The 19,406-nt window shown below is 38.7% G+C and overlaps 1 protein-coding gene across 3 annotated transcripts in view; it reads left to right on the top strand.

The window, feature by feature from the left end:
• Window positions 1–5,147: 5,147 nt before the first annotated feature.
• ZDHHC15 (zinc finger DHHC-type palmitoyltransferase 15) overlaps window positions 5,148–19,406 on the top strand; it is a 143,192-nt gene continuing 128,933 nt past the window's right edge. Inside the window, exon 1 of one of the 3 annotated variants that reach the window (XM_043897174.1) lies at window positions 5,148–5,615. In XM_043897174.1, the coding sequence (XP_043753109.1) occupies window positions 5,480–5,615 (136 nt within the window). In that variant the 5' untranslated portion in view covers window positions 5,148–5,479. The remainder of the gene's footprint in view (window positions 5,616–19,406) is intronic. The other 2 variants (XM_043897172.1, XM_043897173.1) reach the window with 2 other exon arrangements.

Below are 19,406 nucleotides of genomic sequence, written 5' to 3' on the forward strand. Positions count from 1 at the left end.
GTTACTGCCAATTTATATGCCATTTATGAGAACATTATAGTCAGCATTCATACATATATTAAAAATGAGAAAGGTAGGCCTCATTTCTATCCCATTCTAGTGTCTGAAATGTAAGGCTACTTTCTAAATCTCAAATTTATACTATACCGCTGTGCAGAAAAGGAAATGTTCATCAATTATTTATGTAAAGGCCAGATGTGGAGCTTTCCTGCATGCTTTAGACACAATATAAACATCCTTTTATAAAATAACTGAGAGTCAGTCTTGCTTGGCTTGAAAATTCTTTTTTAAAATGGTAAATCATAAACGGCATATAAAAAAGCAGTGATATTTTATTTTAAGCTAAATACAAAAGGCGATTTGACCATCATTTAATACCAGGCTTATTTGCTACTGTCGTTTTTTCTAAATTGTCATCTACACTACTTTTTCAATGCACTGTGTACAATTTTTAGTTTCAGTTTTCTTTGTGAGCCATAGGTATGTAAAGTACTAGCTATTACATCTCCAGCCATCCACATTCTGACTTTGGCCATAGCTCCATGGTTAATAGGAAAATGTTGTTGTTGTCTTTGTCATTCTTTACGAAACTACTTGCCTCATTCATCAGCTCCCAAGTGGACACATTTTCTTTTTCATAAAAGCAATAAAAGTGAGCATTCAATGTAAAACAAAAGAAAGAAACTGCCTAACAATGCAGGAGATGCTGGATATGCCAGTTTGATCCCTGGGTCAGGAATATTCCCTGCAGGAGGAAAAGGCAATCCATTCCATTATTCTTGCCTGAAACATCCCATGGACAAAGAGGAGCCTGGTGGACTTCAGGCCACCACTGAGCACACACCCATGCACACTAACCAGAAAACCTGAAGAGAAAAGAACTGAAATTAGGCAATTAGAGGAACAATGAAAAAGAGTGTAAAAAACACACAGGAGCTATGCAACAACATCAAGCATGCACATATATGCCTTATAGGCTTCAAAGAAGGAGAGAATGAGAAAGGGACAGATAACTCAGTCAAGGAAATAATGGCTGAATATTTCCCAAATTTTGGGATGGTTATGGACATCCAGACTCATGTGATCAAATATTCCCAAGCAACATCCAACTAAAGATTTCCCAAAGGCACATGTTCATAAAAATCTAAGACAAAGAGTATTTTGAAGCAGCAAGAGAAATACAATGTGTGACATACAAGGCAACCCCCATAAAACTATCAGTGGATTTCTCTGCAAAAATCTTGCAGGACAGGAAGAAGTCAAATGGTGTTTTCAAAATGCTAAAAGGAAAATATGCTAACTAGAAATACTATTCCATGAAAAGCTTTCATTCAAAAATGAAGTGAAGATAACTGCACTCCCATAAAAACTAGAGCTGAGGAAGACTTATTACTATTAGATTTCACTCATGAGAAATGCTGAAGGGAGTTCTTCAACTTGAAAGGAACCTAAGAAACAATATGCAAACATATGAAAATACAAAACAGTGGTAAAGGTAAATACATAGTCAGTTCAGAACACTCTAATATAATAATGGTGGTATATAAATCACTGAACTCTAGAATAAAATTTAAAAGGCAAAAGTAATAAAAATAACTGCAGCTATAATAATTTGTTAATGGATACACAATATAAGAAGTGAAAGGTCATATCAGTAGCATAAAATATGGGAGAAGTGTAAATATATCATATTTTTTCAAATGACTGACATTAAGTTCTTATTAGTTTAAAGCAGAAAGTTCAACTATGTTTTTTGTAAGCTTCACAGTAAAAAAATAAAAACCTCTACTGCATGCACAAATGATAAAGAAACCAATGCATACAATGGGAATAGTTAATGAATAAAAATGGAAGATAATAAGTGAGGAAAAAAGAACAAACTAAAAAACATTCAGAAAATAATAAACAAATTGGCAATAATAAATACTTACCTGTCAATAATTACTTTAAATGCAATGTATTAAGTTCTTCAATCAGAAGTCATAGAAGGGCTGAATGGATTAAAAAAAAAAAACAAACAAGATCAAACCACATCCGTTGGATCATTGAAAAAGCAAGAGAGTTCCAAAAAGACATCTACTTCAGCTTTACTGAGTACGCCAAAGCCTTTGACTGTGTAGATCACAACAAACTGGAAAATTCTTCAAGAGATGGGGATACCAGACCACCTGACCTGCCTCCTCGGAAAACTGAATGCAGGTCAAGAAGCAACAGCTAGAACTGGACATGGAACAGTAGACTGATTCCAAATCAGGAAAGGAGTACGTCAAGGATGTATATTGTTACCCTGCTTATTTAACTTATATGCAGAGTACATTATGCGAAATGCCAGGCTGGATAAAGCACAAACTGGAGTCGATTGCCAATCAATAACCTCAGATAGGCAGATGACACCACCCTTATGGCAGAAAGTGAAGAGGAACTAAAGAGCCTCTTGATGAAAGTGAAAGAGGAGAGTGAAAAAGTTGGCTTAAAACTCATCATTCAGAAAACTAAGATCATGGCCTCTGGTCCCATCAGTTCAGTTCAGTTCAGTTCAGTCGCTCAGTCGTGTCCAACTCTTTGTGACCCCATTAATCGCAGCGTGCCAGACCTCCCTGTCCATCACAAACTCCTGGAGTTTACTCAAACTCATGCCCATCGAGGCGGTGATGCCATCCAGCCATCTCATCCTCTGTCGTCCTCTTCTCCTCCTGCCCCCAATCCCTCCCAGCATCAGGGTCTTTACCAATGAGTCAGGTCTTCGCATCAGGTGGCCAAAGTATTGGAGTTTCAGCTTCAGCATCAGTCCTTCCAATGAACACCCAGGACTGATCTCCTTCAGGATGGACTGGTTGGATCTCCTTGCAGTCCAAGGGACTCTCAAGAGTCTTCTCCAACACCATAGTTCAAAAGCATCAATTTTTCAGCGCTCAGCTTTCTTCACAGTCCAACTCTCACATCCATACATGACCACTGGAAAAACCATAGCCTTGACCAGATGGACCTTTGATGGCAACGTAATGTCTCTGCTTTTTAATATGCTATCTAGGTTGGTCATAACTTTCCTTCCAAGAAGCAAGGGTCTTTTAATTTCATGGCTGCAGTCACCATCTGCAGCGATTTTGGAGCCCAAAAAAATGAAGTCTGTCACTGTTGCCATTATTTCCCCATCTATTTGCCATGAAGTGATGAACTAAAAAGCCTCTTGATGAAAGTGAAAGAAGAGAGTGAAAAAGTCAGCTTAAAGTTCAACATTCAGAAAACTAAGATCATGGGTCCCATCACTTAGTTCCCCAACCAGGATCAAACCTGCAGTGGAAGCACCATGTCTTAAACACTGGACCACCAGGGAAGTTCCTATACTTTCATTTGTCAGTTATATCTCAAAAAGATGGAAAAATATTTTAAAATCTATGTCAGAACCTTAGGGCACAAGTCTAATCAGGCTCTTAAAAAATAAATAGTGTAATTGAAATGAGCTGCATTTCATTACATCATTTATTTAGTAGTATCAACCATGAATGTAACTTAATCTAAAAAGAAACAACAAAGTTCTTATCAGTTCAGGAAATTTACTGCATATGTAACTACGAATAAGAATAGAGAGCAACATGAGTCTTAGCAAAATCACAAATTTCTTCATGTCACAGATCTTCATAAATCTTTGAACCTGCCAGGGTGCTCAGTTGTGTCCAACTTTTGCGAGCCCATGGCCTGCAGTCCACCAGGTTCCTCTGTTCATGGGATTTTTTAGGCAAGAAAACTGGATTGGGTTGCCATTTCTTCCTCTAGGGGATCTTCCCAACCCAGAGATGGAACCGGGGTCTCCTATGTCTCCTGCATTGGCAGGTGGGTTCTATACCATTGAGTTACTTGGGAATCTTTGAACAGCAGGTATTTATCGAATCTATAAATGTACAAAAGCTTGCTATACTTATATTATTGTACTTATGTCATTGAACACCTATTGCTCTGATGAGAACATGAGCTTATGGAGACAGGCCCCCTTTTGTCATTCTTTTTATACCAAAGTTAACCTAACACAAAGCAACCACTCTGGAAACACTTGTTGAAATAATTGCCTTCTAATTGATGTCTATTTGTAGACTATTCCCCTCTATAAAATCCTGCCAGTTCTTTTACAAAAATACAGTTCTGATAATGTCATTTTCATTGTCCCCAAACCTTTAATGATTGTTCATTTCATTGTCCCAAGACCTTTAATGGTTGTTCATAATCTGCTTTACAGGATTATGTCCACATACCCTGGCAGGGTGTACTCTACTCACAACTTGTATTCCCAGTCTCATTCCTGGCCTCTCCTCTTCACATACTCTTTCCTCAAGCTGTGCTGACTGTTCCTTGAACACTTTTGTATTTTCATTGCTCTCCAGTGTCCAGTGTCTAGTGTTAATCGCTCAGTCCTGTTCAACTCTTTGTGACCCCAGGGACTGTGGCCTCCCAGGCTTCTCTGTCCATGGAATTCTCCAGGCAAGAATACTGGATTGGGTTGCCATTTTTTTCTCCAGGTGATCTTCCCCACCCAGGGATCGAACCCGTGTCTCCTGCACTGCAGGCAGAGGCTTTAAGATCTGAGCTACCAGAGAAGCCTGGTACTCTCTGCCTTTGCAAATGCTGTTTCTTCTGTCTGAAAAGTCCTTGCCCTCCCTTTTGTCAGGCAAACTCTTATTTATTACTGAAGCTCAGCTTAAATATCACTACCTTGTAGTTTTCTCTCACCTCTCACAGAATTGATATCTCTCCCATTTTTTTTCTGTACCAATATGTTTATTTATTCTTAAAATAAATGGACTAAGTTGACTCAGGGGGAAGGGAACTAGAGAAAGAAGGAGGGAGCTTCCTGTCAATGGACTTACCCAAGCAGCAACTGCGGCGCTACGTGTTAAGCATATTGTTCAAGCAGCAGTGGGAGTATGGGGCTGGATGATCTTTAAGTCATTAGATGCTACCGTTCGTATCTTTACCACTGCGTGTCTTTGTGCTCGTGTGTGTCAGACAATTGTGTGTGTGTGTGTGTGTGTGTGTGGCGTTGGGAGGGAGGAGACAAAGAAACAGAAAGAGATCAGAGCGGAGATGAGGGGGACGCAGTGCAGTAAGAGCAGATGGGCGGACCTAAATTTCTTCTGCTTAAGAGTTTTGCAGAGGTCTAGCCCTGCATCAAGTGCTGTGGCAAGGGGTGGGAGAGGAGGAAAGAGGAGGGACTGCACTCTCCACTCCCTCTGAGCGTGCCCAGCCTCGCCAGCCTGACGGATCATCTTCCGCTCCAACACCGCCTGTTCCTCCTCGCCGTGACTCATGCCTATTGTGTGTGGTGCACTCTGGCCTGCAGCCCCACAGGTGGTATCGACTAGGGGAGACTGTTCCCGCCAGGCTAGGCAGTGGAGCGCCGCACAGCGCGTCTTCCCGCCTCTCAGCCGCTGCCCAGCAATTCCGACCCAGCGCCAGCAGGCCTGCTCGGTCGATCTTCGAGCCTAAGATGCGGCGGGGCTGGAAGATGGCTCTGTCCGGGGGGCTACGGTGCTGCCGCCGTGTACTTTCCTGGGTGCCAGTGCTCGTTATCGTCCTCGTCGTGCTCTGGTCCTACTATGCCTACGTCTTTGAACTCTGCCTGGGTAAGTCGAGCTGGCACCTAAGGTGGGGAAATTATGCTCCAGCATAACCGTCTGCCCTACCCTTCACACTGGTGTCCCCTGTGTTCTTAGCCCTCACACTGCGGTTTTCCTTAAGCTCCCTGGAGATCTCTTGATCTCCAACCTATGGCTTCCCATAGTATTTCTTGCACCCTCCCACGAGTGTCCCACCATGTCGCTATTGTCTCCTAGCCAGGTTTCTTACATTACTTCCTGGCCCTACCCACAAGAATTTCCTTTTCTTTCCCCCCACTGGGATCCCCTTTTCTCAAACAGGACAACCACTTGTGCCTTGTGCTCTGGTTCTGGGGGCTGTCATCCTACCGAGTTGAGTAAACAACGTACCCTGTATACTTAAACTGGCCACTTACACCATGAATCCCGCCAATTCACCCAACTAAAAGCCCCACATTTTCCAATTTCTTCCTACTAGAACCCCTAAATATTTCCTGTACTCTCTTGCTAGCTCTCCCTTATCTAACACTGGGATTCCTCCTTTTCCAGTGATCCTCTCAAGCCAGCTGAAGTGCATTTTCTGCCACTTGGGACCCCACGGTACACCTTGTTCTATCCCACTGTAGTCTCCCCTTTTCACAAAGTAATGTGCCTTCCATTCCTCTTTCCCTGTGGGACTAAACTAAAAGTTCAGTTAGTTTCCCTTCCATTCCCCATTTTCTCATCTTCTCTAATGGAATGGGAATCCTACAATACATCCCATCCTGTCTGCTCATACAGGGAGCCCTGATTTTGTCACACTGGAGCCCCCCTTAGTCTCCTGCCTGCCTGCTTTGAGATGCATTCACTCCTTCCCATTCGTGGCCCCACATAAATTTCTGACACCTCATACTAGTCACCCTGCTTTTTTTTTTTATCGCATTATGGTACTGCTTTGTCCACTGTCTTCTCACACTAGGGTATCCTGTTTACCCTCCCACAAGGGCTTCCCTGGTGACTCAGATGGTAAAGAATATGCCTGCAATGCAGGAGACTAGGGTTCGATCCCTGGGTGGGAAAGATCCCCTAGAGAAGGGAATAGCTACTCACTCCAGTATATTTGCCTGGAGGATCCTATGTACAGAGGAGCCTGGTGGGCTACAGTCCATGGGGTTGCAAAAAGTCAGACACAACTGAGCAACTAACATTTTCACTTTCAAGGGTTCCCACAATACCCCCTATACACCTTCCAAAGGCCATTAGTTTTCTAATGATGATCTCCCCTTGCTATCTTTTCTGAAATATACTCCCCACCTCCTGCAGTCCTCTTCCACTGTTAGCTCCACATTTTGTCATCCTCTTCCTCTAGGGTTTCTTATTATTTTCACTTACTTCCCTCTAGGATTGCACTTGTCCCTTGTCTTCTCAAACTAGGGAAACACCATACTTTCCTTCAGGGGTTTCTAATATTTCCTCTCCTTACAATTGGAGGCTCATTTCTTGTCCCCTCTCATTAGACCATACTTTTATAAATCTAGGGTCTCCTCTTGTACCCAGTCCTATAATACCAGGGAGCATTTCAGCCCCTCCAATCTATAAAATGGTTTCCACAGTATATCTCATGCTCTCAAACTCAGAATTTCACAGTATTTACACATGCAAATCCCAAGATTCTATCCCACTTAGATTACCCCCAGTCCCCTATAGTGTTATCAATTCACAATGGAGTCTCCATAGTATATCCTGTCTCCTCACAAAAGAACCTCTGCTTTTCTCATAGTGAGATCTCCCGTTGCCTCTCATATTGAAGAATCCCCATCTCTTCTCAAAGGAAGTTCCACTAATCTTGTCACTTCAGTATAGAATCCCACTTCTAACATTCTTAAAATTGTGTCCTATAATGTTCCCTATTCATTCAATGTGAGGTCCCAGTATATTTCCAGTCCCCTCACATTAGGACTCCTATTTGTCTCTTTGGACATCCCCTCACTTTCAAATCCTTCCAAGACTCCTATATTTCTTTATATCAGATTCTCTTCCTCTTAAAAATTATGGTTGAGGTCCTGCTTTTTCTAACCCTAGGACCTGACTCCACTTATAATTTCTGTTTCTTACGTGTTTGACAAAGCAATAGTCTACTCCAGGTGGACTGGGATTAACTAGGGAGACAGAAGATAGCCATCTTTTCTAATACAGAACTTTCTTATAGATTCTGTGCATCAGAATTTGAATTTTCCAGGTCCATTTCTTAGATTTACTAAGGAAAATACAGAAAGGTTATTACAAATTCAATTAGTTGCCTTCATAGATACAAATTTAGGCTGTATTTCTTTTTTATCACATTCTGATATGCAGTTGCATGGGGATGTACAATGACTGGGAAGTTTTTCTATTCCCAGAGCTCACCACTTTGCTCTTTTGAATGATTGATTGAAGGGTTAAAAGTTCAGCTCTGTTATTGTTGCTCCTAGGATCAATGCCATATTGTAAATATATCAGACATATTTTGGAGTTTTTCAGTACTGACCTACATGAGCTTTGCCAAGCAATTATTTTAAAAATTAATAATGGCTAACACTTATATAGTGCTTGATCTGTGCCAGGCAATGTTCTAAGTACTGTAGATATATGAACATTTTAATATATTAACTTATTTAATACTAACACTAACCATACAAAACAGATATCATTATTATCCCCATTGTGCAGATGTGCAAAATGATGTAAAGACCAAATTAATGTAAATAATTAGCTTTCTACAAGTTCTTATTAAGTTATATAATATTAAAAGCTGAAAAGAAGCTTATTTATTTTGTTTATTTAACATATTTGCAGGGCATTTACTACATTCTAGGCACTGTTTTAAGTGACTACATGCACACAAACATACACAGACACACAAACTTAATCCTTATAACAACCTTATGAGGCACACATTATCATTATAACCATTTTGAAGATAAGAAAATTGAGGCACAGACACATTGTGAAACTTGTCTAAGGTCATGGAGCTAGTAAATGTCCAAGCTTGGATGGCAACCCAGGTAGTATAGCTCCTCAGTCCATACTTTAACCTCCACAGTATCTTACTTAACTCCATCTACTTTCAACCAATACAGAGGTCTAAACTTGTGACTCATAGGCCACATGTAGCCTACAGATGTGTTTCATTTGGCCTGCACAGTGTTTTCTTAACATTTTGCATCAGATACCATTATTTAAAAACTAGGAGGGTAAGATAGCTTTTATTTCCAATTCTGGCTCCACCAATCCATCCTGTCATCTCCCCTACCCCTTTTAATAAGTCTTTTATTTTTTTTTATTTAATTTTTAATTGGAGGAAAATTGCTTTATAAGGTTGTGATGCTGTACAAAAATGCAAATCATCCATAATTATACATATATCATCTCCCTCTTGAGTCTCCCTTCCTTACCCCATCCTACCCGTCTAGATTACTACAGAGCACCAGGCTGGGCTCCCTGTGTTATGTAGAAACTTCCTACTTGCTGTCTATTTTACACATTATAGTGTGTGTATATCAGTGCTACTTTCTCCGTTCTTCCCACTCTCTCCTTCTCCCACTGTGTCCACAAGTTCATTCTCTATGTCTGTGTCTCCGTTCCTTCCCTGCAAGTAGGTTCATCAATACCATTTTTCTAGATTGCATATATATGCTTTAATATATGATACTTATTTTTCTCTTTCTGACTTCACTCTGTATAACAGGCTCTAGTTTCATCCACCTCACTAGGACTGACTCAAATCCATTCTTATTTATGGCTGAGTAACATTCCACATCCTCACCAAAACTTATTTACCTTTTTAAATTATAGCCATCAGAGTAGCTATGAAGTAGTATCTTATTGTGATTTTGATTCACATATCCCTGATTACTAGTGAAATAGATTATCTTTTCATACATTTGTTGGCCATTTGTATATCTTCTTTAAAGAAATATCTATTTAAGTTCTTTGCACATTTTTAACTGGGTTATTTATCTTTTTGTTTTTGAATTGTAAGATTTCCTTATGTATTTTGAATATTCAACCCTTATCAGATAAATGATTTGCAGATACTTTCTCCCATTCTGTGTGTTATCTTTTCACTTCTTTGATAGTATAATTTGATATCTGCTTGGTTGCTCAGTTGTATCTGACTCTGCGACCTCATGGACTGTAGCCCACCAGGCTCCTCTGTCCATGGCATTGTCCCAGCAAGAATACTGGGGTGGGTTGCCATTTCCTCCTCCAGGGGATCTTCCCGACCCAGGGATCAAACCCGCGTCTTCAGCATCTCCTACATTGGGAGGTGGACTCTTTACCACTGAGCTACCTGGGAAGCCTGTCATTTGATGCATAAAATCTTTAATTTTGATAAAGTTCAACTTACCTATATTTTTACTTGTTGCCTGCTCTTTGGTATCATATCTAAGCATCCATTGATAAATGCAAGGCCATAAAGATTTAGCCCTGTATTTTCTTATAAAAGATTTTTATAGTTTTTACTTTTTATTAAATATGATTAGATCTTTGGCCCATTTTGAGTGAATTTTTATACATGGATTGAGGGAGGAATACAGATTCATTCTTTTGCATGTGGCTATGAAGTTTTCCCAACATCATTTATAGAAGAGACTATTCTTATGCCATAGAATAGCCTTGACATGATTGTCAAAAACCAATTAACCATAGAGGTATGAATTTATTTCTGTACTCTTAATTCTGCCCCACTGATTTGTTTGTCTGTTCTTCTGCCAGTACCACACTTGCTTTGATGACCATATCTTTGTTTTAAATTTTGATGTCAAGAGTGTGAGTCCTCCAAATTTATTTTTCTTTCTTTTTTTTTTGCATTTTATTTTTTTAAAATTTATTTCTTTTAATTGGAGGCTAATTACTTTACATTACTTTACAGTATTGTAGTGATTCTGCCATATATTGACATGAATCAGCCATGGGTGTACATGTGTTCCCCATCCTGAACCTCCCTCCCACCTCCCTCCCCATCCCATCCCTCTGGGTCATCACAGTGCACCAGCCCAGTGCACCTTGTCTCATCCATCGAACATGGACTGGCGATATGTTTCACATATGATAATATACATGTTTCAGTGCTATTTTCTCAAATCATCCCACACTCGCCTTCTCTCACAGAGTCCAAAAGACTGTTCTATATATCTGTGTCTCTTTTGCTGTGTCACATACAGGGTTATCATTATCATCTTTCTAAATTCCATATATATGCATTAGTATACTGTACTGGTGTTTTTCTTTCTGGCACATTGTGGTTTTGACTTGCATTTCTCTGATAATGAGTGATGTTGAGCATCTTTTCATGTGTTTGTTAGCCATCTGTATGTCTTCTTTGGAGAAATGTCTATTTAGTTCTTTGGCCCATTTTTTGATTGGGTCGTTTATTTTTCTGGAATTGAGCTATAGGAGTTGCTTGTATATTTTTGAGAATAATTCTCTGTCAGTTGCTTCGTTTGCTATTAGTTTCTCCCATTCTGGAGGCTGTCCTTTCACCTTGCTTATAGTTTCCTTCATTGTGCAAAAGCTTTTAAATTTAATTAGGTCCCATTTGTTTATTTTTGCTTTTATTTCCATTACTCTGGGAGGTGGGTCATAGAGGATCCTGCTGTGATTTATGTCAGAGTTTTGCCTATGTTTTCTTCTATGAGTTCTATAGTTTCTGGTCTTATGTTTTGATCTTTAATCCATTTTGAGTTTATTTTGTGTATGGTGTTAGAAAGTGTTCTAGTTTCATTCTTTTACAAGTGGTTGACCAGTTTTCCCAGCACCACTTGTTAAAGAGATTGTCTTTTCTCCATTGTATATTCTTGCCTCTTTTGTCAAAGATAAGGTGTCCTGAACAATACACTTCTGAATAACCAACAAATCACAGAAGAAATAAAAAAATAAATCAAAATATGCATAGAAATGAATGAAAATGAAAACACAACAACCCAAAACCTATGGGACAATTGTAAAAGCAGTGTGAAGGGGAAGGTTCATAGCAATAGAGGCTTACCTCAAGAAACAAGAAAAAAGTCAAATAAATAACCTAACTCTACACCTAAAGCAACTAGAAAAGGAAGAAATGAAGAACCCCTGGGTTAGTAGAAGGAAAGAAATCTTAAAAATTAGGGCAGAAATAAATGCTAAAACCAACAAAAGAGACCATAGCAAAAATCAACAAAGCTAAAAGCTGGTTCTTTGAGAAGATAAATAAAATTGACAAACCATTAGCCAGACTCATCAAGAAACAAAGGGAGAAGAATCAAATCAACAAAATTAGAAATGAAAATGGAGAGATCACAACAGACAACACTGAAATACAAAGGATCATAAAGACTACTATCAGCAATTATATGCCAATAAAATGAACAACTTGGAAGAAATGGGCAAATTCTTAGAAAAGTGTAACTTTCTAAGAAATTTATTTTTCTTTTTTTTTTTTTATCTTTCTATTGTACTTTTTTTTTTAATTTTTTTATTAGTTGGAGGCTAATTACTTCACAACATTTCAGTGGGTTTTGTCATACATTGATATGAATCAGCCATAGATTTACACGTATTCCCCATCCCGATCCCCCCTCCCACCTCCCTCTCCACCCGATTCCTCTGGGTCTTCCCAGTGTACCAGGCCCGAGCACTTGTCTCATGCATCCCACCTGGGCTGGTGATCTGTTTCACCATAGATAGTATACATGCTGTTCTTTTGAAACATCCCACCCTCACCTTCTCCCACAGAGTTCAAAAGTCTGTTCTGTATTTCTGTGTCTCTTTTTCTGTTTTGCATATAGGGTTATCGTTACCATCTTTCTAAATTCCATATATATGTGTTAGTATGCTGTAATGTTCTTTATCTTTATTTTTCTAAGACTGTTTTGGTTAGGGTCTCTTGGAATTCCATGTGAGTTGTAGTATCAACTTTTCCACCACTGCAAAATGGCCATTGGAATTTTGATAATGATCATACTGAATCTGTATATTGTTTTGAGAAGAGTGCCGTCTTAAAATCAAATTTTCTGATCCATCATGTGGGATATCTTTTCATTTATTGAGGCCTTCAGTTACTTTCAGCAATATTTTGAAATTTTCACTGTGTAAGTCCTGAGCTTTCTTGGTTATATTTATTCCTAAGTATTTTTTTTTCTTTTTGATGCTTTTATAAATGAAATAACTTTCTTAAATTGCTTCCCTGATTGTTTACTGCTGGTGTATGTATTTTTAAAATCTTTTTTAAAATTTTCATTGGAGTATAGTTGCTTTGCAGTGTTGTGTTACTTTTTGCTGTACAGCAAAGTGAATCAGTTATACACACACACACACACACACACACACACATATCCCCTCTTTAGATTTCCTTATCAATTTAGTCATTACAGAGCACTGAGTAGAGTTCCCTGTGCTGTATATTAGATCCTCATTAACTACCTATTTTATACATAGTAGTGTATATATGTCAATCCCAATCTCCCAGTTCATCCGATCTGCTCTTTCTCTCTTTGTATCTATAAGGTTGTTCTCTATATCTGTGTTTCTGTTTTTGCTTTGCAAACAAGTTCATCTGTGCCATTTTTCTAGATTCCATATATAAGCACTAATATATATTTTTTCTCTTTCTGACTTAGTTGACTCTGTATGACAGTCTCTAGGTCCATCTACATCTCTCGAAATGACACGATTTTTTTTTATAGCTGAGTAATATTCCTTTATACATATGTACCATATCTTCTTTATCCATTCATCTGTTGATGGACATGTAGATTGCTTTCATAACCTGGCTATTGTAAACAGTGCTGTAATGAATATTAGGATGCATGTATCATTTTGAATTCTGGTTTTCTTCTGGTATATGCCCAGGAGTGAGATTACCAAGTCATATGATAGTTATATTTTTAGTTTTTTGAGGAACCTCCAAGACTGTTCTCCATAGTGGCTATACCAATTTACATTCACACCAACAAAATGGGAGGGTTCCCCTTTCTCCACATCATCTCCAGCATTTACTGTTTGTAGACTTTTTGATGATGGCCATCCTTACCTGTGTAAGGTGATACTTCATTGTAGTTTTGTTTTTTTTTTTAAATTTTTTATTAGTTGGAGGCTAATTACTTCACAACATTTCAGTGGGTTTTGTCATACATTGATATGAATCAGCCATGGATATCCATGTATTCCCCATCCCGATCCCCCCTCCCACCTCCCTCTCCACCCGATTCCTCTGGGTCTTCCCAGTGTACCAGGCCCGAGCACTTGTCTCATGCATCCCACCTGGGCTGGTGATCTGTTTCACCATAGATAGTATACATGCTGTTCTTTTGAAACATCCCACCCTCACCTTCTCCCACAGAGTTCAAAAGTCTGTTCTGTATTTCTGTGTCTCTTTTTCTGTTTTGCATATAGGGTTATCGTTACCATCTTTCTAAATTCCATATATATGTGTTAGTATGCTGTAATGTTCTTTATCTTTATTTTTCTAAGACTGTTTTGGTTAGGGTCTCTTGGAATTCCATGTGAGTTGTAGTATCAACTTTTCCACCACTGCAAAATGGCCATTGGAATTTTGATAATGATCATACTGAATCTGTATATTGTTTTGAGAAGAGTGCCATCTTAAAATCAAATTTTCTGATCCATCATGTGGGATATCTTTTCATTTATTGAGGCCTTCAGTTACTTTCAGCAATATTTTGAAATTTTCACTGTGTAAGTCCTGAGCTTTCTTGGTTATATTTATTCCTAAGTATTTTTTTTTCTTTTTGATGCTTTTATAAATGAAATAACTTTCTTAAATTGCTTCCCTGATTGTTTACTGCTGGTGTATGTATTTTTAAAATCTTTTTTAAAATTTTCATTGGAGTATAGTTGCTTTGCAGTGTTGTGTTACTTTTTGCTGTACAGCAAAGTGAATCAGTTATACACACACACACACACACACACACACACACACACACATATCCCCTCTTTAGATTTCCTTATCAATTTAGTCATTACAGAGCACTGAGTAGAGTTCCCTGTGCTGTATATTAGATCCTCATTAACTACCTATTTTATACATAGTAGTGTATATATGTCAATCCCAATCTCCCAGTTCATCCGATCTGCTCTTTCTCTCTTTGTATCTATAAGGTTGTTCTCTATATCTGTGTTTCTGTTTTTGCTTTGCAAACAAGTTCATCTGTGCCATTTTTCTAGATTCCATATATAAGCACTAATATATATTTTTTCTCTTTCTGACTTAGTTGACTCTGTATGACAGTCTCTAGGTCCATCTACATCTCTCGAAATGACACGATTTTTTTTTATAGCTGAGTAATATTCCTTTATACATATGTACCATATCTTCTTTATCCATTCATCTGTTGATGGACATGTAGATTGCTTTCATAACCTGGCTATTGTAAACAGTGCTGTAATGAATATTAGGATGCATGTATCATTTTGAATTCTGGTTTTCTTCTGGTATATGCCCAGGAGTGAGATTACCAAGTCATATGATAGTTATATTTTTAGTTTTTTGAGGAACCTCCAAGACTGTTCTCCATAGTGGCTATACCAATTTACATTCACACCAACAAAATGGGAGGGTTCCCCTTTCTCCACATCATCTCCAGCATTTACTGTTTGTAGACTTTTTGATGATGGCCATCCTTACCTGTGTGAGGTGATACTTCATTGTAGTTTTGTTTTTTTTTTTAAATTTTTTATTAGTTGGAGGCTAATTACTTCACAACATTTCAGTGGGTTTTGTCATACATTGATATGAATCAGCCATGGATATCCATGTATTCCCAATCCCGATCCCCCCTCCCACCTCCCTCTCCACCCGATTCCTCTGGGTCTTCCCAGTGTACCAGGCCCGAGCACTTGTCTCATGCATCCCACCTGGGCTGGTGATCTGTTTCACCATAGATAGTATACATGCTGTTCTTTTGAAATATCCCACCCTCACATTCTCCCACAAAGTTCAAAAGTCTGTTCTGTATTTCTGTGTCTTTCATTGTAGTTTTAATTTGCATTTCTCTAATAGTGATGTTGACCATCTTTTCATGTGCCTCTTGACCATCTGTATGTCAAAATGTCTGTTTAGGTCTTCTGCCCATTTTTATTGGGTTGTTTGGTATTTTCTTGACAAAATAATGGCTCTGCTTTTCAATATGCTGTCTAGGTTGGTCATAACGTTCCTTCCAAAGAGTAAGTGTCTTTTAATTTCATGGCTGCACTCATCATCTGCAGTGATTTTGGAGCCAAGAAAAATAAAGTCAGCCACTGTTTCCACTATTTGCCCATCTATTTGTCATGAAATGATGGGACCAGAGTCCATGATATTAATTTTCTGAATGTTGAGCTTTAAGCCAACTTTTTCACTCTCCTCTTTCACTTTCATCAAGAGGCTCTTTAGTTCCTCTTCACTTTCTGCCATAAGGGTGGTGTCATCTGCATACCTGAGGTTATTGTTATTTTTCCTGGCAATCTTCATTCCAGCTTGTGCTTCCTCCAGTCCAGCGTTTCTCATGATGTACCCTGCATATAAGTGAAATAAGCAGGGTGACAATATACAGCCTTGACATACTCATTTTCCTATTTGGAACCAGTCTGTTGTTCAATGGCCAGTTCTAACTGTTGCTTTCTGACCTGCATACAGGTTTCTCAAGAGGCAGGTCAGGTGGTCTTGTATGCCCATTTCTTTCAGAATTTTCCACAGTTTATTGTGATCCACACAGTCAAAATCTTTGGCATAGTCAATAAAGCAGAAATAGATGTTTTTCTGGAACTCTCTTGCTTTTTCGATGATCCAGAGGATGTTGGCAATTTGATCTCTGGTTCCTCTGCCTTTTCTAAAACCATCTCGAACATCTGGAAGTTCACAGTTCACATATTGCTGAAGCCTGGCTTGGAGAATTTTAAGCATTAGTTTACTTGCATAAAGTGCAATTGTGTGGTAGTTTGAGAATTCTTCGGCATTGCCTTTCTTTGAGATTGGAATGAAAACTGACCTTTTCCAGTCCTGTGGCCAATACTAAGTTTTCCAAATTTGCTGACATACTGAGTGCAGCACTTTCAGAACATCATCTTTCAAGATTTGAAATAGCTCAACTGTAATTCCATCACCTCCACTAGCTTTGTTTGTAGTGATGCTTCCTAAGGCCCACTTGACTTCACATTCCAGGATGTCTGGCTCTAGGTGAGTGATCACACCATCATGATTATCTGGGTCATGAAGATGTTTTTTGTACAGTTCTTCTATATATTCTTTCCACCACTTCTTAATATCTTCTGCTTCTGTTGAGTCCATACCATTTTTGTCCTTTATCAAGCCCATCTTTGCATGAAATGTTCCCTTGGTATCTCTAATTTTCTTGACGAGATCTCTAGTCTTTCCCATTCTGTTGTTTTCCTCTATTTCTTTGCATTGATCACTGAGGAAGGCTTTCTTATCTCTCCTTGCTATTCTTTGGAACTCTGCACTGAATTGAGTGTATCTTTCCTTTTCTCCTTCTCTTTTCACTTCTCTTCTTTTCACAGCTATCTATAAGGCCTCCTCAGACAGCCATTTTGCTTTTTTGCATTTCTTTTTCTTAGGGATGATCTTGATTCCTTTTTCCTGTACAATGTCACAAACCTCCATCCATAGTTCATCAGGGACTCTGTCTATCAGATCTAGTCCATTAAATCTATTTCTCACTTCCACTGTATAGTCATAAGGGATTGATTTAGATCATACCTGAATGGTCTAATGGTTTTCTCCACTTTGTTCAATTTTAGTTTGAATTTGGCAATGAGGAGTTCATGATCTGAGCCACAGTCTGCTCCCGGTCTTGTTTTTGCTGACTGTATAGAGCTTTCCCATCTTTGGCTGCAGTGAATATAATCAGTCTGATTTTGGTGTCAACCACCTGATGATGTCCATGTGTCTTCTCTTGTGTTGTTGGAAGAGGGTGTTTGCTATGACCAGTGCGTTCTCTTGGCAGAACTCTATTAGCCTTTGCCCTTCTTCATTCTGTACTCCAAGGCCAAATTTGCCTGCAAATCAGAGACATTACTTTGTCAACAAAGGTCCGTCTTGTCAAGGTTATGGTTTTTTTCCAGTAGTCATGTATGGATGTGAGAGTTGGACTATAAAGAAAGCTGAGCACTGAAGACTTGATGCTTTTGAACTGTGGTGTTGGAGAAGACTCTTGAGAGTCCCTTGGACTGCAAGGAGATCCAACCAGTCCATCTTAAAGGAGATCAGTCCTGGGTGTTCATTGGATGGACTGATGTTGAAGCTGAACTCCAATACTTTGGCCACCTGATGCGAAGAGCTGACTCATTGGAAAAGACCTTGATGCTGGGAAAGATTGAGGGCAGAAGGAGAAGGGCATGACAGAGGATGAGATGGTTGGATGGCATCACCAACTCAATGGACATAGGTTTGAGTGAACTCTGGGGATTGGTGATGGACAGGGAGGCCTGGCATGCTGTGGTTCATGGGGTCACAAAGAGTCAGACAGGACTGAGTGACTGAACTGACTGACTGACTTGGTATTTTGATATTGGACTACATGAGCTCTTTCTATATTTTAGAGATTAAGCCCTTGTTGGTTGCTTCATTTGCAAATATTTTCTTACATTCTGAGGGTTGCCTTTTTGTCTTGATTATGATTTCCTTTACTATGCAATAGCTTTTAACTTTAATTAACTCTCATTTGTTTATTTTTGTCTTTATTTTCATTACTCGAGGAGTTGGCCAAAAAAGATCTTGCTGCAATTAAAGTCTGCCTGTTTTGCTTTAAGAGATTTTATAGAATCCACCCTTACATTTAAGTCTTTAATGCATTTTGATTTTATTTTTGTGTATGGTTTTAAGGAGCGTTATGCTTTCATTCTTTTACATTTAGCTGTCTAGTTTTCCCAGCACCACTTAGTGAAAGGACTGGCTTTCTTGATTGAATATTCTTACCTCCTTTGTCATACATTAGGTTACCATCCATGCTTGGGTTTCTCTCTGGGAGTTCTATCCTGCTCCATTGATCTATGTTTCTGTTTTTGTGCCAGTACCATATTGTCTTGATGACTATAGCTTTGTAGTGTAGTCTGAAGTCAGGGAGCTTGATTCCTCCAACTGTTTTTCTTTCTAAGGATTGCTTTCGCTACTCAGGATCTTTTGTGTTTCGATACAAATTGTAAATCTTTTTGTTGTAATTCTGTGAAGAATGCCATTGTAATTTGATATGGATTGCATTGAATCTGTAGATTGCCTTGGGTAGTGCAGTCTTTTTCACATTGATTCTTCCAATCCAAGAACATGGTATAGCTCTTCACCTGTTTGTGTCATCTTTTATTTCTTTCATCACTATCTTACAGTTTTATGGGTACAGGTCTTTTTCCTCCTTAGGTAGGTTTATTCCTAGGTATTTTATTTTGCTCATTGTGATGGTAAATGGGATTTTTTCCTTAATTTCTCTTTCTAATCTTTTGTTGTTAGTGTATGGGAATGCAAGAGATTTCTGTGTATTTTGTATCCTGCAAGTTTACCAAACTCATTGATAAACTCTAGTAGTTTTCTGGTGGACTCTTTAGAATTTTGTGTGTATAGTATCATGTCATCGGCAGTGACAGTTTTACTTCTTTTTCATTTTGGATTCCTCTTTTTCTGTTCTCTTATTGCCATGGCTAGGCTTCCAAAAATATGTTGAATACAAGTGTTAAGAGTGGACATCTTTGTCTTGTTCCTGATCTTAGAGGAAATGCTTTCAGTTTTTCACCATTGAGAATGATGTTTGCTGTGGGTTTGTTATGTATAGGCTTTATTTTGTTGAGATAGGTTTTCTCTCTGCACAGTTTCTG

Source organism: Cervus elaphus, chromosome X (assembly GCF_910594005.1).
Source record: "Cervus elaphus chromosome X, mCerEla1.1, whole genome shotgun sequence".
Classification (NCBI taxonomy): domain Eukaryota; kingdom Metazoa; phylum Chordata; class Mammalia; order Artiodactyla; family Cervidae; genus Cervus; species Cervus elaphus.